The sequence below is a fragment of the Rhinolophus hipposideros genome, assembly GCF_964194185.1.
Source record: "Rhinolophus hipposideros genome assembly, chromosome: 12".
Taxonomy (NCBI): Eukaryota; Metazoa; Chordata; class Mammalia; order Chiroptera; family Rhinolophidae; genus Rhinolophus; species Rhinolophus hipposideros.
In genome coordinates this window covers 11,658,107-11,680,856 of record NC_138058.1, presented here as the reverse complement: position 1 = coordinate 11,680,856, position 22,750 = coordinate 11,658,107, and the positions used below count along the sequence as shown (strand labels likewise).

At 53.3% G+C, this 22,750-nt stretch overlaps 1 protein-coding gene across 8 annotated transcripts in view; it reads left to right on the top strand.

The window, feature by feature from the left end:
• INPP4A (inositol polyphosphate-4-phosphatase type I A) overlaps positions 1-22,750 on the top strand; it is a 109,320-nt gene that overhangs the window by 73,060 nt on the left and 13,510 nt on the right. For 3 of the 8 annotated variants that reach the window (XM_081068491.1, XM_081068488.1, XM_081068489.1), the window contains exons 13-24: positions 248-356; positions 2,570-2,587; positions 5,131-5,314; positions 6,681-6,899; positions 7,912-8,167; positions 11,511-11,543; positions 15,801-15,973; positions 16,759-16,882; positions 17,802-17,928; positions 18,183-18,323; positions 20,114-20,211; positions 21,609-21,721. In XM_081068491.1, coding sequence (XP_080924617.1) covers positions 248-356; positions 2,570-2,587; positions 5,131-5,314; positions 6,681-6,899; positions 7,912-8,167; positions 11,511-11,543; positions 15,801-15,973; positions 16,759-16,882; positions 17,802-17,928; positions 18,183-18,323; positions 20,114-20,211; positions 21,609-21,721 — 1,595 coding nt within the window. The remainder of the gene's footprint in view (positions 1-247; positions 357-2,569; positions 2,588-5,130; positions 5,315-6,680; positions 6,900-7,911; positions 8,168-11,510; positions 11,544-15,800; positions 15,974-16,758; positions 16,883-17,801; positions 17,929-18,182; positions 18,324-20,113; positions 20,212-21,608; positions 21,722-22,750) is intronic. The other 5 variants (XM_081068494.1, XM_081068493.1, XM_081068492.1 and 2 more) reach the window with 3 other exon arrangements.

Here is a 22,750-nt window from a genome sequence, read left to right as displayed (position 1 = left end):
GAGCCTTGCTGGGTAGTTGCCTCTAACCCTGGGAGGCTCCACCCTGAGACGTACAGAACCCCCTTTGGGAGATGAGGGTGCCGGGCTCCAGAGGCCGTCGGACTGTGCAGGCTGTGGGGCTAAGGGACCCTCAGGCTGCCGAGACACGGGCGGATGGGCAGGACCCAGAGCCGTGTGCATCTCCCTGTAGCTGGCTCGTCCACAGGCTCGAGCCCAGAGTAACGGAGGAGAGCTTTCTGTCATTCAGATCAGAGCTACGACGTTGTCACCATTGGGGCGCCTGCAGCACACTGCCAAGGGTTTAAGTCAGGAGGTCTCCGCAAAAAGCTGCACAAATTTGAAGAGACTAAGAAACAGTAAGTTCTTGGGGGGTGTCTGTGGTCCTTGTACAGCTGTCTGTCTGAAGCTTCCTGGTTTAAAAAAAAAAATCAAAATGTGACCACAAACACATCCAGCCATTCAGCCTGCTGTTGCGTGGTGGGCGGGGCTGCCTACGGACCCTGTGCTGCTCTGTGTGTGTGACTGGAGGGTGGAGGGATGAGGGCACCTGATCGGTGGTCCTGTCCCTGTGAATTGAAATCTACCTCCAAGTGGTGCTTTCGGCGGCCACCCTATGTGGACTGCTGGCTTGGCTGCCTTTGAGAGGCCCAGGTCAGTCAGCTGAACATGACAAAGTGTGCAGCCTGAGAGAGGCTGTTTCCTTTCCAGAGGGACAGCCATGATAGACTTTCCCAGTTTTTAAAAAGGCTCAAGGGCTGCAATGGGGCTACCGTCCTGAGCAGGAAATCACCGGGTAGCAGGGTGGGGAAGGGCGGTGTGGAGCACGCAGTGAGGTGCGCCTCGAGTCCCGGTGACCCAGTGCTTCGGGGAGAGGAGCCAGGGGGGCGCTGGTCACCAGGGACGCAGGACTGACAGATCCAGGCCTGGCCCTGGGCAGCTCCGGGCTTTGCCTGAGAGCAGACATGTGAGCATCACCGCCTGGAGCCAGCAGTGCCGTGCTGCGAAACAAGCACGCAGACGGTGCTGTGGAGGCGCAGCTGGGCTGCTGGCGGGAGAGCTGGAAATGCACGCTGGGGTGTGGGACACGTGGGAGGCAGTGGTGACCTCCACAATGTCGCTGTCAAGATTTAAATAGATCAAGGGACGCCAGTGTAAGACATGGAGGTAATGAGTGTAGATGGTCCTGTAATTGGACCAGGAAACAGGAAGTAGCTTGAAATCTGTAGTTTGGGGAGGATGATTATGACGTGAGCATGTGCTTATGATGAGAGGAAAGATGGGAGCAAATGAGGTAGATGGACGAGAACATTGATAGAGTAAGTTCTGGAGAAGACGGAAAGGGCCAGGACCAGGCAGTTGGTCCTACAAGGGATGTGAGAAGAAGGTGGGGGGAATGAGCTGAAGTTTCCCTGGAACAGCATCGCAGAATGTGGGGTTGAAAGGTCAGACTTACCGACTGGGCATGGGATGGTCTAAGACGAGGTGAAGCCAAGGCCCAGAAAACCTCACGAGAGCCTGACAGAGTGGTCAGATTGGGAGCGTTTGCAGATGCCGGAGACAGGGGCCCTGGCCTGGCCCTGTGCTGCTGTGGCTAGGAGTCAGGACATGACTGGAGAAAAGTGACCTCAGACTGAATCAGGGAGAGGTGAAAGGTCAGGTGCAGTGGTTGGCCAGGGGGCTGGGGCGGTCAGGGTTGCAGTTAGGAGTGTCGCTGACCATGGGAAGCAGGCCAGTGGAAGAGAGCACACTGGGGAGTCACCATTCTGATGTGTGCACGGGGTGTCCTGAGCCCAGGAAGTTGTGAAGTCTGAGGAGGAACAAGAAAGGGCCCAGTTGGGAAGGGGAGTTTCAGCCTTGGAGGGGGTCTGTTCTCTGAGAGGCCCCTAGACAGCCTGCTCCACCTTGATTCGCCCCCACCCAGGGCTCTTCCCTGTGCAGACGAGCCAGGTGCCCAGCCCGCCTGAGGACTCACACTCCAGTGCTCCTCTGGGCCTTGTGACAAGGACGAGGCTTCCTGTCCCCACCACAGCTCTGCGTAGGCAGAGATCGCGTGTCTGTTGCGCCATTGCATGGGGCTGTGTGGAGTGTGGTGTGCATTCTGAGGGTGACATGGGGGCCCCGGAGGAGAAAGCCAGTCAAGGAGGATGCCCCCTGACTGTCCTTGTCCCAGGAAGGTCGGCATGCTGATACCTGATCACTCTGCGTGTCAACTTAAGAACTTCTTAGCCCCAAAATGCCTTGGAGGTAGTTTTCAAATACATAATACAAGCTTTTATTTAATTTCCTACTCGTGTCCTAAAAGCATTTGTATAAATGGTTTTCCTCATTGGAACTCTCCTTTAAATGCAGACGTAACTTGCCCACTGGTGTGGGGGGGTCTCTCTGGGCGTGAGCACAGCCCCTAACGTGGCTGTGGTGAGCAAGCACGGGGGGATCATAAGTTAACCGTTGTCCCTCAACAAATAAATTCAAGTATTTTGACAAAAGATAACTTGGCTTTTTAATTTTTTGTTTTGCATTTGGGGTTTGCTAACAAACGCTAATATTTCATTTTGGTTCTTTTCTTTAGCAGTTTTGAGGAGTGTTGGTGAGTTTTCTGTCTGTGGAGAGAGTGTCTGTCTGGGTCTTGCTCTCATGCAGAGAAAGCCTGTGCTGTGCCGTCCCCTGTGAGGTGTTTTCCCCTCAGTGCCGCTGTGGGCTCCTAGTTACCGCCCCCTCAACAATGCTGCTCCCTTCCAACTGCAATGTTCTTTGACAATGAATAGCCAACCTCCAGTCTGTTCCTCTGCCGTTTAAATCGGGCAGGCAGGACGTTGCTGTGCTCACTCAGAGCAGACCCGGTGCTGTCTCCCAGGGTGACAAGAGCCAGGCCAGCAAGTCTCGGTGGTGCTGGGATGTCAGGCCCTGCCACTGCTGTGGTTGGGAATCCCTTTCTGGCTTCTTGTGTAAGAATCTGGGGCTTTCCAGTCTCCGCTTCACCATTGCCTCTTGCGGGAAGGAAGCCAGCGTACGTTTTCACGATACCGAACAGTTGATGCATAGTTTAAAACAATGTTACTAGTGTCAGTTTTACCAAGAATGACAATAACGAAGTGACTTTTCCCACCAAAAAGTGGCAGCCAGAAACCATCATGTGTGCTGTCTAGGGGTCCACACTGCTGCCCCAGGCCCCCCAGTCATATGCAGAGTGCATGTCCCAGCCAGCACCGGGGCTCTGAGTGGCTTCTTTGGGTGACAGGCCCCAGAGGCACTTTGGAGTCGCTGCCCTCTTGGAGCTGGTGAGACTCGGGCCGTGGCTGGGCCCTGCCTGAGGTGTCAGGGCTGGCGGGGAACCTGTGACAGCAGGAAGTCCCGAGAAACACCCCTCCCAGCTGGGGCCTCCTGAGCTCTCCCCATTTTTAGGACCAGGCAGTTGGGCACATGTGCTCATATGTTCATGATCAGCCCTGAACCGCAGCTCTTGGAAATCTACTCTCATCCTCCCTGTGCATACGGCCCTGGTTAATGTTATTAGGACGTGACCTGTAAGGGTGAGTGGGGTGCTGTTCTTCTCGGGCACGGGGGAGGGTGTGTGTGTTGGTGTGCACACAGCCGTGAGGCACACGCCACACGCGTGCTCTGAATATAGAGGCCTGGGAGGAGGAGAGGCTTTTTCAATTCTATTCTGAGATTGTATTTTTGAGACAGAATCGCCTTAAGTGGCAGCTATTCATTTGGAAGAGCGATTGCAGATTGGAAAGTCCTTGTGTGCACATCGTGCTGTGGAATGACTCTTTTGGGACCACGCTGCTCAAGCTCAGTCTGCTGCATGGGCTTTGGGCACATCCATTGTTTTCATTGTGTGTGGTTCTGGGTGTGGTTTTTTTTCTGGGATGCTTTGGGCTTTGCTTTTTGCATGTTCACCCCATAGTCCATCAAAGGAAGGGGCAGGGCAGTTTCTTGGTGACCCACCTACAGGGTACCCTGGACGGAGCCCACTGAGCCAGGTTCTCAGCCCGGCCCACATCACCCTCACCCCCAGGGAAGGTGATGGAGTCCGTGGCTCTCTCCCCGTCTCCCTCTTCCCCCAAACTCAAAGGGCTCCTGGGAGGGGACCAGTCAGGGTCCGCCATTCCATGAAGGATGGGACACCTATTCCAGCCAGAGCCCATGACTTCACACTGTGGGAGAGACCTCTTCATTGGCAGCTTGTACTTTCTCTGCCCTCTTTCCTCGGCTTCCTCACATGGTCTGAAAAGTCAATTTATAATATTGGATTGATTCAGGATCTTAGCTGGGAGACACACAATTTACCATCTTCTTTTAAAAGGGCTAAGCGTGCCGGCCAGGCCACATGTAGCTGGGGCCATAGGGCTGGTTCTCCAGAGGCCGTGATTGTGTTGGGCAGTGGCTGGGCCGTAGCTTTGACCTCTGATCCTGAGATGCACACGCTGTTTGTGGCGAGGAGGCAGGCAAAGAGGAAGAACCAGGTTTTCAAAGCCATCAACGTGTCCAGGCCTGGCCTCTGGCTTGGCATGTTCTCCACCCTCTTCTCCTCTGCTGGAACGTTAATTTTCAGGGACAGGAAGTCCTGGAGCAGGGGGTAGGGAAGGAAGCCCATTTTTCTGGGGACTTGCTGGGGTCAGACGTGGGAGGGAGGAGAACTGTGGGAGTGTGCACAGGAGGTCTGAAGCCCCGATTGGCTGAACAAAAAAAACCGAGGGTCCTTTTGGCCAAGTCCAGCACCCATGGCAGTCTCCCTTCACTGTGATAAACTGACCCCTTCTGGTATCAGCAGACCCCATGTCTCCACTTAAATCCTGAAGTTGAAGGTGAGGATCTTAGGTAAACGATTATGAGCGTTGGGGTAATTGCTGGCTTTGATATCTGCTCACAGTACATACACACAGTACAAATACAGACAAATGTAGATAAAAGGCTTAATTGCATTTTCATATTACAAACTTCTACCATCCAGACAGAAAGTGCCTCCTGATATTTACTTTTGCCCACCCAGCTAGCCCAGCCCAGGAAAACATCCCTGAGTTACAGAATGGTTTATTCTGTATTGGTCATGGGCTGGGGTTGGGAGGTGCTGCCACCCTCACCGATTCGAGAGAGCCCCTTAGGATCCATTCTTATCCTTTCTAGTACGTCGTCCAGTTGCCAGTCCATAATCTACATACCACAGGACATTGTCAGAGCCAAGGAGATCATCGCCCAGATCAACACCCTGAAAACCCAAGTGAGTTACTACGCAGAGCGGCTCTCGAGGGCGGCCAAGGACAGGTCTGCCACTGGCCTCGAAAGAACACTTGCCATCTTGGCAGACAAGGTAGGAGGGGCTGCCCTGCTTAGTTTGGGTCGGAAAACCCGGGACATCTCGTGTGTACCCAAAGACGTGCACACAAGGGCGAATTGAGAAAACTCTGACGATCTAGCTACAGATCCAGTCCTCCCACGGCCCAGGCAGGTTTGGTGGCTTGCCCATGGTCACAGAGCTGGGCGGGGCAGGCCAAGGACAGCCCAGCGCGGTGATGCCGGCCACTGCTTGGGGTAGACGTGTCTCCCAGTGAGTCCACGGGTCACCGTGAAGGCTGGCATTATTCCACGGCTCTCTTAGTAATGGCCTACTCGGAGTTATTTTTCCCACTGTTCTGTTGTACTTGGAATTTGAAAAAAGAAAGTAAGCTATTATGCAGGCACAAGATAAGAACAATATAATTTTGTTGGCTTACATAAAATCAGTAAATCAGCCTCTAATTAACTAATTGATCCTGATTGAAATTTATAAACATACATCCCTCTGGGAGGGAGAGGCGCAGATATATCAGATCCTTTTGATGGGTGATGCTTTTTCAAATTACTTAGTTTCTCAACACGCACACACATGCACACATGTATACACGCACACACCCGTACACATATGCACATACATGCACACATGCACACACGCACATGCACACCCCACGCACGCACACACGCACCCGCACGCACACGCACACACGTGCGCACACACGTGCACGCGCACACACACGCACAGAGATTCTGATCACACTTATCCAGTCACACTCGCTTTGCTGAGGTGAGATGCTGTCCCAGATCAGAACGTATTATATCCTTCACATGTGTTCACCAGCATAAAGACTGAGCACTGGGGAGTAGGTCCGCTTGGAAAAGAAAGATGTTGTCAGAAGTGAAATGAGGAGCCACAGAGCTCCTGTTGCATGCAGAATTCCCCAGAACCAGGATGCTGTGCCAGTTCCCCTCTGCCCAGAGCCCAGGGCTTCAGGTATTAGATGCAACAAGATAAGGCTTCGGTGACCGAACCAGAGTAAGGCCTGTCCCCTGGAATTAGGGGACAGCCCAGGAAGTCCTCGGCAGCTGGGATACTGGGCTCTCTTCAGGCCCTTCCTTGAGCGATGTCAGCCTCAGAGGCAGGCAGGGATCAAAGACTGTCAGAGGTTTCTCGAGCTGCCCTCATCCTCTCTGTGTTCTCCAGTTTTCTTGCTGGGAAATTCCTGCAGAGATTTGGCCAGCTTGGTCATGTGGCAGCCTGTGAGCTAGCTGTCCTGAGGGCTGCAGCTCTGAGTTGTTTGTGCTGTGGAGTGGGGCAGGGGATGGGGTGCTGGGCTCTTGGGGAGGACGGGCCTTGCAGCCCCTGGCCTGAGGCTCAGTGGCCTGGCTGTGTGCGCCTGCAGACCCGGCAGCTGGTCACCGTCTGCGACTGCAAGCTGCTGGCCAACTCCATCCATGGGCTGAATGCTGCACGGCCCGACTACATCGCCTCCAAGGCTTCTCCCACCTCGACCGAGGAGGAGCAGGTCATGCTCAGGAATGACCAGGACACCCTCATGGCCAGGTGGACGGGCAGGAACAGCCGGTCTTCTCTGCAGGTAGACTGGCACGAGGAGGAGTGGGTGAGTCTGCTGCCCACGGCCCTTCCTGCTGCTGAGCTTGTGTTGAAAACGTGAAGCCTCTCACTAGCCTCTCCCCACAGAGGGACCTGGAGGGCCGGTGCCTCTGCAGACAAACCCCAAGTCTCCTTCCTGGGGGGCTCCTGGGCCACCGAATTCAGGGCGGGAGATGGTATTTCCTTACCTGTGTTCACCCGAGGAGCAAGGCTGCTGTGGGCTGGCCTGTCTCAGAACTGGTGTAAAGGGCAGCTCTCTCCCTGCTGCCCTCGCCCCTGCCCCTGTCCCTCAGTCTCTGTCGGGCAGCCCCCCTGCCGTCGGACACGTGCAGCTGTGGGTACTCAGGTGCTGGGGCAGTGGTGAGGATTTGGGAGGTGCTGTCCTGACACCGTGCCACTTTGTTTCTTCCTTACTGAGTTGTCTCTGAGAACAGATCTGCGTCTCCTGAGGGAGGGGACGTAGCGTAGAACTCATTTTGTCATTTATGGGGATGACTATTTAGAGGCAGTTCTGCGTGGCCCTGAATTACCCTAGTCAGCAGGGACGCACTGGCCATCCCGTGTGGCCCCGGCGCTCCCTTACCTTCTCCCACACCCCATCTGAAGTGGTCAGCTGTTTCCAGTCTCTTCCATCCAAAAGAGATCTCAGTCCCCTCTGGCATGGTGGTGTGGGTCTGCAGTAGAGGGAGGAGGGGACGTGGCTGGTGCACTGGGCTTTGTGGCCCTTCTGGTAGCACCAGGAGGGACTGGCAAGTCCTCTCTGGCCTCCTCCACAGTTATTAGTGAACAGCTTCCAAACTTTAAAAACAGTGACCACAGGACATTGATTCGGCCTTTGAGAAGAAAATGCAGCTTCTACTGTATTTGGGGAATTAAGAATCGCATTGATGTTGATAAATCCTGTGTTGCTTTAATGAGCACAGTGGTCAGGGTGGGGGTCGGTGGGGGAGGGTTCGGTTTGTGTTCTGTTCTGTCTTTCCCGTGGAGAGCTGACCCAAATGAGCCTGTTGGTTTGGAAGGAGAAAGTGTGGCTGAACGTGGACAAGAGCCTGGAGTGCATCATCCAGCGGGTGGACAAGCTGCTGCAGAAGGAGCGCATGCATGGCGAGGGCTGTGAGGACGTCTTCCCCGGCTCGGGCAGCGGCATCAGCAAGAAAGGTAACCGGAATAGCCACGCGTACTGGATCACTCCGGAGCACCCCTTCTGTGACGCCCCCGCCCCACCGCGCGCCTCCACCACGCCCTCCGCTGCATGCCGTCCTCACCTGACCACACGTGCGTATGCTTCCACGCCTCCCCCTCGCTGCCTCCACCTCATGCTGCATCTGTCTGTCTGTGTGTCTGTCTGAGTCCGTGTCCTCCCTCCTACGCAGACTGCAGGGAGGGCGTCGGGCGGGGCGCGGCGTTGCAGGGCCCAGAGCGGCGGCAGTGAGGTGGGCGGCCCGGGGCTTCAGGCCCCTGGAGGCCGCGTGTGCGTCCGCGCGTCGGGCAAAGGCCCTCGTGGGTCAGCTGCCGCCACAGTGAGAGTGGGGCTCCCGGGCTCTTCTGGTTTGTAGGCCAGTCTGAGAACCGGAAGGAGGCCAAAGTGCAGATGTCCTTCTGACGAAGCCATGTGCTGCACCAGGAGCAGTGCAGGGACCCGGCTGGACCAGGGCTGTTAGCAGGCCCGGTGGGCTTGTCTGAAGGCCGGTTGTCATTGGTTGGGCGCACCCATCCAGCAGAGACACATGTAGGTGACCCATTCCAGTGGTGGCACCTGTCCTGTGCCCCTGGGGACTGAGTTAGGTTCCTCTGTTGTCACCACCTCCACGGTGGGGCTCTGAGTGGATGGTCAGACGTTGGCACAAAGCAGCACACTTCGGAGTCTTCTGTCTGCGGCGACAGCATAACCAGACACTTGGCCCTGCTGCCAGCCTTCAGACCGTGGATATGTGCTTTCTCCTAAGGTGCTCCCTGGGCCCTGCAGCTCAGGGCTTCCTGCCTTGTACTGACAGAGCTGCAGGGGTTAAGAGGGCCTGCAGCTGACAACTGGCTGCAGACCTGGCTTCTCTTTCCTCTTTGCTCTCCTTTGGGGGCATTTAGCTGTAGGAAGTAAGGCCAGGGTTAGCTTCCTACAGGGAGGACTTTTAATTAGTTTCTGGATTGGGCAGATTTCATTCAATGCAGAATCGTTCAGTCTCACAGCCTCTTGATAAACCCTTCTCTGTTTGTAAGATGCCCTGCGCCTTCCTGATCTGCCTGCAGTCTGTCTCCAGGGCACACGTGAGCCTCTGTTTCCACAGTGTTCACTTCTCCACTCTTCCATCCCTGAGGGATGAGTTTCAGTTCCCCAAACTGTGATTGATTGGTTCATGGACCCACTTTGTCTCTGTTCATGTTCTCATTTGTTATTCGTGTTTCTTTTAAAAATTTATGAAAGTTCATTGCTCATTTCTCTTTAATATTGTCTTGCTTGTACTTTTAAAATTTTTCTGCAGGTACGAAAAGTAATTTATTGGATTTTTTTAAAATGTAGAAGAGTTTATTTAATCAGATATACTGTTGTATCTATAACTATTTTAAAAATGTTATTTTTTCCTAGGCACATATTGTATTGTTCAAATAGACAAATTTCAATACAATTTTAAAGTTATTTAAATGAGCATTTATTTACGATGTTTAGGGCTTTGCTTGTAAAGACTGTGAGCCACGTACTTTGCTCAGCCCCTTGTCTTCAGGCTCTGTTAGGTTTTTGTTATGACTTTTTAGACTATTCCACGTTGTTGTTTTGACCTGATGCCACATTATTTGTTACACACAAACAACTCGGTGCTTGTCTGAAAGGCATCAGTACTTTTTGTTCCAATTCTGTACCTATCCTGGGTCCTTGGTTTTCATCTTGCACCAAGTTGCTGCGCTGCCTCTCAGCTCGCCCTCCTGCAGACCTGATCAGAGCCTTGCCTGGCGAGCAGGGGTCATCAGGGCCAGGGCTCCACGGGACCCACTGACAAGTCCCTGACAGCTGGAACCACAGAGGCTCTGTAAGCCTCCCCATTTCTCACACCCCTCTGCGCCACCCACCACCTGCCAGGATTTGTGGCTTCCAGTACCTTCCACATGCACACTCTTTTGCGCTCCTTATCCACGAAGAGCCATTCAAACCCAGACCAGGTTGTTCTTAACCTAAGGTCTGTGGGTTTCACCCAGGGTCATGGACCCTGGGTTTATGTGCTAGAATGAGAGAAAGTCCTTAGTGGTCATTAAATCTCAGCGGCTTTCATGACCTAAGACAAGTTACAGGCAACTGGTCCAGGAGTACTCCTCGAGACCATTTCCTCTCCTTGTGACTGAAAGATGAGTTACCCAGCCAGGTTTAACCCCGATGCCGCCTCAGAAATGGTCTGAACCCAGCTGCCCAGTGTCACCACAGAAGATCATAAAAACAGGCCCCAGACCTTTCTCCTTACTCAGACCCAGAGTCTTAGGGAACAGTTAGGAGGAAGCAGAAATGTATATATTTTTTCAAGGTCTGGGTGATTCTGATTAGTCAGACATTTAAGAATCACCCGCCTGCATCTCTATCCCATGGGGTTGCTCTCTGTTAGATCCATGGGCTCTAAAGAAGAGCCTGAAGTGTGCAGCTCACAGAGGCCTGCAGTTTGGCTTTATTTCTGTCCCTTTTGCCAGAAGCAGATGTCATTGTGAAAAATGACTAGAGGGAAAGGATCCCTCACCACCCCTTCTAGACAATTCCACAAATTGTGAGTCTCCATAAAGCCAGTCTCGGCTATTCTTGGGGATCTGAAACGACCTTTTTCACTATCCTGAAGACATTCTTTGAACTGAAAAGTTAGCCAATAAAATAAAATAAGCCTTTCCTCTAAATGATCCCTTTTCAAACTTGTTTTCTTTTAGGTTGCATAGCCAGTTAACCAGGAAATTTAGATTTTTTAAGAGACATGTGAAATTGAAATGAGCACTGCTCAATGTGACTCAACATAGGTGAAACCAAACTAAAATTGGTATTCTTTGAGGGACCTGGAGGGCCATTCTAATTCTAGACTTACCCCAAATCATAAAAGTTTTATATTTGGCTTAAATTTGGAAGTATGGCATAGACATTTCTGTATATTGGTTTCATCGCTGTATATGGTTTCATCCCACCTTCGGACCTCAGCGGTCAGGCTGTAGCCCAGGGCCCACCGGTCAGCAGGGTGGTGGCTCTACGTTGGGAACACGCCATTGACCTGGACAGTCTCTCATTTTAAATTTGCTTCCAGAGGTCGTGAGCCATAGTGGGGCTCTGCCACATACAATGTGATGGATGTGGGTACTTCATCACATCGTAACATGTGGGAGTGCTCATCCCTGAAGAGCATTTCATGTTGGCCTGTGAGCAACATGAATGTTTACGTCTGTGAATTGGGCCGTGTTTGCTACCGGGGACTTGGTAGCCTCAGAGCAGCCAAGTTGCCCCCGTGCGACTTGTTGGGGAAGAGGCAGGCCAGCCCCCCTCTTCTCTGTCCAGGTTAGCACCTTACTGCAAGCTGCCGACGCAGTTGCTCTAAGCGTTGAGTTGTTGGTGTTTGAATTGTGTGCTGCTACTTAATCATCCGTGTCGCCCTCCGTTTCTGTGCAGATTGCAGCCCCCCTCCTGAAGAGTCCAGCCCAGGTACGTGGTTTCCGCTCTAGGCTTCAGCAGGTGTCTTTTTAATACTCTGCCAGCATTTGTAGCCGCATATCAGAGACCACCTTGTGCTCCCAGGGTTAGGAGACTATTTAATTGTGAGACTCTCTTAATTGTGAGGCATGTAGTCACTTAGCTAGGTTTGGTGAGGGACCCGATGGGCTGGGGACAGTGGCCTGAAGCAGGCCGCCACATGCTTTTTTCTCCACTTTCCCATCCTAAAGCCTTTTCAGATGACTAATGTCCACAGGTGCATTGGGATTCCTGACATGGGTGACCTGATTCAGAGATGTACTTCCTGTGATTTCCCCTGAACTCAGGAGCATCACGTGGAAGGGACGGTGGATAATAGGTAGTCGCCCAAATGTTGTGACATTCATGATCACACAACACCCTCTCCTCTGAGTCTGGATGCAGCTTTAGATTCCTGTCAGGCTGGGGGCCTCAGTTGGAGTTAGTGCTGGAGGTGGGATCTTCGCTGCGTTTGCTTGTAGAAATCAATGTTTCTGGCTCTAGTGCAGGGGTCGGCACACCGCAGCTCTGAGCCGAGTCCTGCCCAGCGCCTGCTCGTGTACGTAAGGTTTTACTGGAAACCAGTCATGCCCAGGTGTTCACATATTGTCTCTGGCTGCTGTCATGGGGCAATGCCAGAGTCCAGTAGTTGTGAGGGAGACCCCATGGCCTTCAAAGCCTAAAATATTTACTGTCTGACCCTTAATGGAGAAAGTGTGCTGACCCCTGCTCTAGTTCTTATTGAGTTTCCTGGATTGGCTTATGATTTCCCCAGAGTGAGCATGAGACACGCCCCCCCCCCCGACCCCCCCCGCAAGTTCTGTATTTTTCCTAACCTCCAAAAAACAGCTGCATGACCATCTGGTGATCACACATTTCTGACTGGATATTACTACGAGATGGCAGGACATGTGCTTTGTATCTAGGGGTCATCAAATAGGCAATTGTGGGATTTACCAGACTCTGCCTGTCAGCTGTTAGGGGGGGCCTCCCCGCTCACAAAGCAGCGTGATTCCAGCTCGGCTCACGGGGTGACTACTGGCCACAACCCCAGAACCCTATTGATGTTAGCTCATCAGTGGACTAACCTGATTGGGTACATCATACCCCCCTCTTTGCTTTCAGCTCCCTTACAGTTTCTCTTTCCCAGAAAAGTCAGTGTGGGATCTCTGACCCTTGTCCCCTGGACCTTCAGGCCCCGGCAGATGCACTGGTCGTCACTCGGGTTCTCCTCCCCATTCCCTTTCCTGGCACCCTTCATCTCCGTCTCTGGGCTTCCAGTGCTCAGCTCACCTCCTTGGCACCTCAGTGCCCTCATGCTGAGCTGGTTTCCCTGGAGCCTGAGTGCAGGTGAAGTCGGGCCCACACCCAGCAGTTAGGACCCCTAAGAAAGGGGGCGGCAGCATCAGGGACCTGCCACCTGGAAGCTCCGTGTTCTCCTCCACTTGGTATCCCAAAGTTTGTAGAACTCATGGGAAGACTAGTGGGTTCCCAGACAGGCAGCACGCAGGAAAGTGCCTGGCTTCTAGAACTCAACTGTCTGTGGCAGCTATGTCCTTTCCAGAAGTGCTGGTGGCTTGTCCACAGTTGATGTCAAATGGACTAAAATAGTCCCCTGCCAGGAGTTCCTTTGGCTTTTCCTGCAGAACTTTATTAAACTGGGATATTCTCTCTCTCTCTCTCTCTCTCTGTCTCTGTCTCTCTCTCTCTGTCCATCCCCCCCCCCCCGCCACTCCCTCTTTTCCCTATTAATAAGGAAAAAGTACAAAAATATGGTCCATGGATTGGCTGCCGGTCAGTGAGTGTTTCAGGTTAGCGACCAGATAAGGAGCTTGCCCCCCAAAGTGAACTAGCCACATCACTGAGGACACTTGTTAGTCACTGTGTTTTTCAGAGCTAGACTTCACTGATGAAGGAAGCAGAGTATATATAACCCCTTCACCAGCCCTAACATCCCAGATACCTTCACTTAGCTAAAGGCCCTTTGTTTGGAAGTGTTTTATTTTAGTTTTTCCTCACGTTGACCCCAGTAGGTGCCGCCCCCAGCTCCTACTGTGCCCTCAGCAGAAGCAGCCTGACACGGAAGTTCATGGAGTTTAGAGTCAGTCAGATGTATGTGCAAGTGACAGCTGTTTCTGTGTGTCTGGGAGGACTCTCAGCCGCACTGTTTCCTTACCTGTATTTATAATCCTACCTGTGGATGAAGTGAGAAAGTGGTTATAACGTGCAGGGCCAGGGGGAATGCGTAGATGGTGACTGATGTTCACGTCTGAGCCCTTCTCTGGGCCAATGTCAGACTCTCAGCCCCTCCCCCCAGGTCCGTATCTCCTTTCTCCAGGACAAACGCCTAGTGCTTTGTAACCATTCTTTCTATACTCCAGTTTTTTCAGAGTGTTTTGAAGGAGAAGTAGGCAAAGTCAAAAACTGCTGTATGGAGGGGGCTTGCTTAGTCAGATAAGACCACTGATACATTTTGAGCATTTTCAGGTTAAAATGATCAAAATTTGCATATTGATTGCATACATACATATACATGTATATATGCACGTAAAGAGGGAAAGCACAGAATGATTGGCAACATTTGCTCTAAGAGCATTTACCTCTTTGTGAAGAATAGTCTTAATGACAGCCCACCTTTCCCCAAACTGTTTGGCTATTGAAACTTAGTTGTCATTGGCCTTTTTGATAGTTGCAGAATAGAATTGACATGAATTCCACAGAGAAAGAAACAAGAAATGAGAACATGGTCTCTGAGAATTTTAGAGGGAGAAAGAGACTTGGGTATTACCTAGAGTGGCTCTCCCGTTCTACTGAGAAGGAGCCACACTGAGGGGTCGAGGGACCTGCGCGGCCCACCACGGCTCAGCGGCAGCCGCGGCCTGGGACTCAGATTTTCCACTCCGCAGTCCAGTATTCTGTGTCACTGGGATTTATTTGTTAAGATCTTTCTGCTGTGGACTTTCTAAATTTAAGCCTGCTCTTTTCCATGACAGTTAGAAATCCTTGTCCACCTACAATGTGCCTACATGTGCCATTGGATCATTGCCAAGTTTTGAATTGCTACAAATACTTGAAAACTTCGTGTCCACTAAACACCGAGTATAGGGAAGTCCTTGTACAGGCTTTAGGCATTTCTCTAAATTTCTTTCTCAACAAAGTGCTACGCACACAGTGCGAGAGAGTAGTCAGGTCATTTTGTTTCTCTCAGTCCCGCTTACCCTTCCGGCAGCCACACGGCTCACACGGCCCTAGGGCCTTCCTGGAGCGCAGTGATGTTTGTGGGCGTTCGGTGCTGACGTTCTCCTTGTCAGACCCGGCTTCGCTCCACTGCCGCTGCCGCCGCCCGCTTCCAGTGGTGAGGATCAGATGCCTATTTCTGGGTGTGGTAACCTGTTAAAAATACAACTGATGAGGGCATGTCTTCTCCCTTTTAAATGTCTTCTAAATAGGAAGGGAAAAACAAGAGCCAAAAGTAAAAATACCTTTCACCTTGTTTTTCTCTCCTGAGGTTCTATTTTTAAAAAGTTGTTTTGGTAGAGGGTCAAAGTTTCCTTTTATTCCTAAAAAAAAAAAGAACACTCGAAAACTTCAGCTAGAACTAGATGGCAGCGGGGTAAAAGGGTTGGGGTAGGGAAGAACATGAGTGTAGAGGGAAGGGAAGTTCTGGGAGCTGAAAACACAAAAACCATGTGGAACAGTCTCTCTTCCAGATGTGCACAGGGAGAGTTTAGCACAGTTGCACAAAGGGGAGACGGGTGGGCTATCCTTTGCTTTAGAAGGATAGATCCTTGAGAGCTGGGACAAGAAAAGCAAGGTAACACGTTACTTTCCTGGGTGCCCTTCTCCCCGGTGGAAAACGGGATCATATCCAAGGAGCTTGGCCTCTGCAGGCAGAATAATTTTCTTAGGGATTTTCTTACTCCAGGTATTTATGTGTAGAGTCCCCAGAGGTTTGGGAGACCAGGCATGTGTCAGCGTCCCGGAGTAGGACTGACATTTGAGTTTACAGGAAAGCTTTAGTCTGGAAGGTTAGAGGCTGGGTCACTTCCAGGTGTAACGTGGTGTCTTTTGGGGCCAGAGCATGGGCCAAGCAGAGTCAAGAGATGCAGAAAGGATAGGAGAGGGAAAGTGGGGAGGGCAGGGCAGAATAGGGGACGGGCACCCGGTTAGATAGACCAGGATGTCCTTCTTCAGTGTTCCTTCTCTAACCCTGCCTTCCCCCTTGCCCAGGTGAATGGAGCGAGGCTCTTTACCCCCTGCTTACCACGCTCACAGACTGTGTGGCCATGATGAGCGACAAGGCCAAGAAGGCGATGGTCTTCCTGCTCATGCAGGACAGTGCCCCCACCATAGCCACCTACCTGAGCCTGCAGCACCGCCGGGACGTGGTCTTCTGCCAAACTGTAAGCCCTGCGCACCCCCACCTGGGAAAAGCAGGCTGCGCATGGGGAAGCCACAGTGGGCGGTGTGTCCCCAGCCTGTGGCTTTCACATGTCTTTAACATCGGGGTCTAGATTTCAATACGGAGGAACGTACAGATAGGTCTGCATTCAGGGGAGGGTCTGATTCCCTCCTAGCTTCTCCCTGAGGAGGGAACTCGCACACCTGCTCCTTGTGCACCGAGGATGTGGTGGCATTGCCAATGGCTTGGGCCTCTTTGCCACCTTTCTCCCTGCAAAGCTATTTAGTGAGGGGGCCACGGATGTTCCCTGTCAGCGCGATCCGTTTTGTTGTTTATAAAACAACATGTCGTTGGTGCCACAGCTCGTATACAGCTCTTTTGGGGATTGCGATTATCCTGCAGAGAGGAAGGAGCTTACGTGAGTGGCCCAAGTTTCGTAGTTGCCAGCCATCAAATTGGCAAAGTGAACATTGAGGGAGGGCTGGGCTGGCTCTGTGTGTGTCCTCACCCACCCTCACGAGGCCTGTCTCATCCCGCGGGAAATCTGCCACCGAGGAGACTTACAGAGTGACCCTGTCCTCTCTCACTCCTGTACCTGGTTGTGGTCACCTCAGGTTCCAGCCAGAGCTGGTACGGAGCTGTGCGTATCTAGGCGCTTTCACTGTGGGGAATTAATTCTGGGCTTCCAGAAGGTTCTAGGCCAGGAGTAACCCCAGGGAGAGGGGCTGTTGCTGAAGCCCGATCGGGGCCACTGCTGTTGTGTGAGGAGGTGTCTGTCCCCCACAGCTGACCGCTCTCATCTGTGGCTTCATCATCAAGCTGAGGGCTTGCCTGCACGATGACGGCTTCCTGCGGCAGCTCTATACCATTGGGCTGCTCGCCCAGTTTGAGAGCCTGCTGAGCACCTACGGTGAGACCCCCAGGGCCGCCGGGAGTGCAGACACATGGGGTCCCCTGCTTTCTCCCGCAGTAGTTTTCTGACTACACAAATAACAGAAGCTGATTGAAATCAATCCAGCATCACCACAGTATGTAACAAAGACCCAAACGAGAGCCCTGTCCGGGTACACCCCGTCGCTTTGATTTGTTGTTGTTAGGCATCTGGAAGCTCTCCTGGCTGAGGGTGGATGATGATTTTTTTAGCAACAACTTCCTGTGGGACATTTGGGCTGCTTCTGAATTGCTCCTGTGAAAACAGTGCTGCCCTGCGTCTCTGCATGTAAATCTGTGCGCTGTTGGCCCATTTCTGCGGCCACTGAATTTTGAGGACAGTTGCTGCATCAAGGGGAAGGAATCTTTTTAAATGTCATAGATATTTCCAAATTGCCCTCTAAACAGGCTCTCTTCTCCCTACTTTCATTTGTTATTTATTTCTTCTGAGAAGGTACAAATGGATAACTTTAAAAAGTATTTGTTAATCTTTGGAGCTATAAGACATCCAGTGAACACCAAGCCACGTGCGTGCAAGGACCTGGCCGCAGCACGCGGTTTTACACCGTCTCTGTCCCCTTCTGACGAGCTGGTTCTGCCTTCGGAGGCTCCGTGCGCATCTGTCTCCCTGCCTACACCTTCGTCACCAGGAAGGGGCTGGGCAGTATGGCGCACTGTCCCACCAGCTGTGTTTCTAACATGGCCCTGGGATTCACAGCAGCGTTGACTAGTGGAGAAGCGAGCCACCCAGGGGAGAGGCCCTTGCCTAGGCTCTCGTCCCTATTGCAGCCACATCCGATCGCATCGCCCTCCATCTGTGCCCACCCTGTGACCCGCTGAGTCCACCGGGGGGGTGGCAGGTGCCCCCCACCTGACAGGCCCCCTCCTCTCGTGTCCAGGTGAGGAGCTGGCCATGCTGGAGGACATGAGCCTTGGGATCATGGACTTGAGGAACGTGACCTTCAAGGTCACTCAGGCCACTTCCAGCGCATCGGCTGACATGCTGCCCGTCATCACAGGAAATCGGTACAAGTGTTTTTTAAACTCAGAACTAGCATAGTGTCTTCCTTTCTGTTTATTACCTGCAGTGCACTCTGAATTTTGGTTTTCTTCTGTTTCGTTCGGTTAAAAGTGCTGGCCACAGCGCTTTCCATTCATGTCACAGCGCTTTAAAGGCTCGCGCGCAGCAGTGTGGAAATGACCGTGCCACGTGTGCTGGGGGCAGCTTGCTTTTCCTCTTCTCTCACGGCCCCTCTCCCGCCCTGTTGCCTGTTTCCCAGGGATGGGTTCAACGTGCGCATTCCGCTGCCCGGCCCGCTGTTCGACGCGCTGCCGCGGGAGATCCAGAGCGGGATGCTGTTGCGGGTGCAGCCCGTTCTCTTCAACGTGGGCATCAACGAGCAGCAGACGCTGGCCGAGAGGTGTGTGCCCGGCCCTCTTGGGGCCCAGGGTGGCTGGAGTGGTCGCGGAGATGATGTGGAACATGGACCCAGTCCTCTTTAGGCTCCACGTGCTAGGTGGACTTTGCCATCCTTCCCTTCTTTCGGCCAACAGTCTTTAAGTGCAGCCATCTACCTGGACCTGCCTTTGGTGCCAGGGACACAAAGATGAACCAGACGTGGGCTGTGTCCTCAGGAGATTTGGGGCTGGTAGGAGAGAGATGTGGGTGCAGGGATGAAGATAAATGCAGGGAGGGGGGTTCCTAACGAGGTCTCACATGGTCTGTGAGAGCTTCCTGGAGGGAGTGATGGCTGAAGTGGGTTTAGAGGAGTAAGTAAGAGTTGGTCAGATAAGGTACAAGAGAGACCTGGTGTCTCAGGCCACGAAACCTGAGCAAAGGCAGGTGGGGAGTAACTGGGGCCAGAGGCCCAGGTCCCGGGCAGAGATGGACAGTGGTCAGGTTAGAGAGGCCGGCGTGCCAAGTTGAGAGCCACGCCTGATCCTAAAGGCAGCAGGGAGGAGTTACGTGTGCAGGAATGTGTGCACGTGTGTGGGGGGGTAGAGTGTGTGTAACCTGTCATGACCTTCCACTAGTACATGAAAATCTCTCCTGTAGATCATGATATTCATGTGATGTGTTTGCTTTAGAATAAACAGATCTCTCAAAGCACTTGCTGTGAAGGACATGTGGTTTCCAGGATGATAAGTCATATTCCTGCTGGGCCATTAAACCCAGCGGTCAGTATCCATTGACCCTCGGCGTAGGGTCAGCCTGCTCGGAAATGTAGCAGGGCAGGACATGGTCAGGCTTAGCTTTTATATAGCTCGCTTGCTGGCCGTGTCCTGGAACGGTATGAGGGGACAAGTGTGACGGGGAAGTTGTTGGAAAGAGTCCGGGCCATAGACAGGCAGGGCTGTGTGGATGGAGAGTGGTGGCAGCGGTCAATGGAAGGCCAGGGCTTCACTTGGGCAGGTGAGAGACAGAGAGAGACAGAGACAGCAAGGAGAGTGATGGCCCAGCTGCCAGCATCCCAGGGCGACCCCTGAGGCAGCAGGTGCCCAGAGGACAAGCCAGATGGTCCCCGGGGGGTGGACAGGCTGTGGTGGACCCACAGGAGGGAGCCTGGCCCTCTAGGTGATGACGTGGGACCATGAAGAGGCTGCCGTGCTGTCACTCAGCAGGGGAGGCGTGGAGCTGGGCTGGCGTCCAGGCCTTGCACTTCAGAGCCTGCATGTTTTCATGACCGCGTTGCGCCTTCCTCTCCCTGTCACATCTGTCAGGCCCTGGCTGTCTGCCTGGTGTATAGGTGATCTGCGTGGTGAGGAAAGCTAGCGCCTCCAGCAAGCCAGGAGGAACAGATTGTCCACTGTGGTCATTCAGACCACGTGCAGGACTGTCCACACTCCCCAGCCGTAGCCCCCCTGCCGTCACCTCTTCTGAGCTCCTCTGGGACGACAGGACATGGGGACCCCCAGATGGACACTGTGAGGGATTTCTGGGCTGTGCTGCATGAGGGGCTGGTACTGACCAAGCTCTGACACCCTCTTGGGCACATCTGTAACAAACTGTGCATGGCTCCTGCTCATGAAGTGTGTTTAAAGTTGTGACCGACGCAGTAGAGGTGACCTTAGGCTTGGGAGGCGGGAAGTGGCTCAGAATTTGATGTGCGCAGTAAATGTTAGAATCAGCGTTGTTGGCTTGAATGCATTGTGGCCATGCTAGAAGAAAGTGACCTTAGTCAACTGATGGAGTCTTCTGTGACCTCTGCAGGTTTGGCGATACGTCTTTACAAGAAGTTATCAACGTGGAGAGTTTGGTGCGCTTAAATTCCTACTTTGAGCAGTTTAAGGAAGTTTTGCCCGAGGACTGTAAGTATTTCCTCACTTGTGGTAGGTTGTACCTGTTGTGTCACTTTGGGTATTTGAGCCCTTCCTGCCACTCAGGCTGCTGTCCTGGAGGTTCTCCTTTCTGGCTGGTTCTCCCACCCACATCACGTGGGCTCTGTCACACACTGTTTTAGTCACTGATGAGAATTGTAGTCAGGAAGGGGGGGTCCTATGCTCAACATTTTTTGGGGGGAGGCAGTTTCCACTAATGCGAGGCCCCAGGAGACGTTAACATAGCCTGTTAACGGGGCCAAGGAGGGAGGCTTCTACAGGAGCAAAAGCAGCCCAGGTGGCCTCTCCAGGGTGCGGCCAGCAGCTCTGGACTGCGGCCCAGACCCAGGAGGCTATGGGAACGGCGTCCATGTAGCTTTCAGCCTCTGGAGAATTGCTGGTCTGTGAGGCTGAGAAGGTGGCGCCCACTGTGTGAATACCCCTGTGTGTGCTCGGTTCATCTGTGGGCAGGTGTCGCTAAAGGGGCGGCAGGGAGGCCAGGGAGAAGCTACCGTCGGTCTTGGGAGGGGAGGTGGTGCTGTCCACCCAGGAAGCTGGCTCCTCACCTGCCTTCTCGGGGCGCCCACAGGCCCCATCACAGATTGTGCCTTCTTTCTGTTTGTTTCTGCCCCACCCTCTGAGCTGCATGTGCTGGGCACATGTCAGGAGTGTGAAATGATTAGTATAGGAGCCTGTGTCTCCCAGGGTGAGCTTGTGTGGTGCTCACTGTATGTGCAGCTCGACCTCAGAACCCCATGTATTTGGTTTCAGTCTGGGGGTTCAGGCACCATGGCTATTTTCCTCAGATGTGACCCTGACACTTCTCTCATTCCCTAAAGATCCCGGTGTCTGAACATCCCAGATTTTTTAGGGGAGGCGATTGACTGGTCTGCCAGTTTGAAAGGTCCTAGAAGGGTTGGAGATGTCATGGTGGCAGAGGGAGCTGTTGGAGAGGGTGGGAGGACGCCTGCCTGGGTCATGCCAAGTTCACCTGCAGGACGCTATGCTTCCCACGCCCCCTGGGGACGGCCAAGCCCCCTCAGTGGCTGACACCCACTGCCCTAAGTGTCCTCCATCTCTGACGGAAGGTTGTGAAGACTAGATGGCTGGCCCCCCCCCTCCTTTGATGGTGCCATGTCTGCCCTCCAGCCCCTTGGTAGAGCTGAAAGGCGAGGGAGCGAGTGCCCTTTGCAGGTGGGACTGGAATGGCAGTGAAAGGAGTTAAGTGCCCACCACGCTAGGTCCAGGCCCTAAACACACCGTCCTTCCTGCTGCAATGACACTAAACTTCCAGCTATGGCCGGAAACGCCTCCCTTGTCGTTTCCGCACTGCGAGGGCTCCCTGAACCGAGTCCCTGCATGGCCCCAGCCTGACTCCTGTCCTCCAGGCTTGCCGCGGTCCCGGAGCCAGACGTGCCTGCCCGAGCTGCTGCGGTTCCTGGCCCAGAACGTCCACGCCAGGAAGAACAAGAACGTGGACATCCTCTGGCAAGCTGCTGAGGTACTCGGCACGGGGAGGAAAGGGGGCTGCTGTTGGGCTGGCCAGCGCCAGCCACAGTAAGAGCAGATGTCCGAGTCTCTGCCAGGCACCCAGGGAGCACTTCCTCCAGGAGGAATGAGGCAGAGTCACTGAGTGTGTCCCCAAACTCGGGCAGATACTGAAAGTCACCTGTGAGTTCATTACTTTCGGGCTGCCTGAATTCTGATAAGCTTGACCCAGAATCTGTCCCCGGGGCCTTTTAATACCTGGCTGCTGATAGTTGTCACCTTCAGAAGCCTGCGCAGTTGATGGCAGCTAAAGCTCACTGCCTCCTGCGTTTTCTCATAGGTCCAGAGGGAGACTGAGGTGGCCTTTGCAGTCTCTTTAGGCTCCATTTATTGTACATTGCAGTTCAATCCCTTTTCCTTGAGTACTCACCCCTGAAATACCTTCTCATAGAATTGCCTGTGGAGTTCTGAGTCTCTGCTCAGAGTCTGGTGCCAGAGCAGTTTCCCAGCACGTTGTTCACTCCCCGGATGGGGGCTGGGGTGGACTTGTCTCCATGGCATCACTGGGACCTCTTTGGTCTTGGGACTCACACACACAGAACCACGGGCACACGTGGCCCCAGATGGCATCCCAGTTCCCTGCCTGGCCTGAGCACGGGGGAAGGATGGGCACGCAGCCCTCTGCCCTGGGGAAGGAGTTGGCCCTGCCCTGCCCACTGACACCTGGGCCACTGCCCTGGTTATGGAGCCCGAGGAGAGGTTAGAGGCTGTCCCCCACAGCTTTACAGAGACCTGTGCATACCTTGTTTGGGAAGTGTGGTGGTTTTTCTCTCCCTACATGATAGAAAAATCATCACCCAGAACGATGAGGGACTATCCCGTCACCAGGTGAAAGAAGCAGTCCATGCAGCCCTATAGTTTTTGTTCCCAGTGGAGTCCCCAAGGTATAGAAGCATAGCTTCAGGGGTGGAAGGGTCTCAGAGACCCTTGGACGCATCAGTTCTCGTATTGTCACTTGGGATCTGCAGCGGGGGGCCGGTGG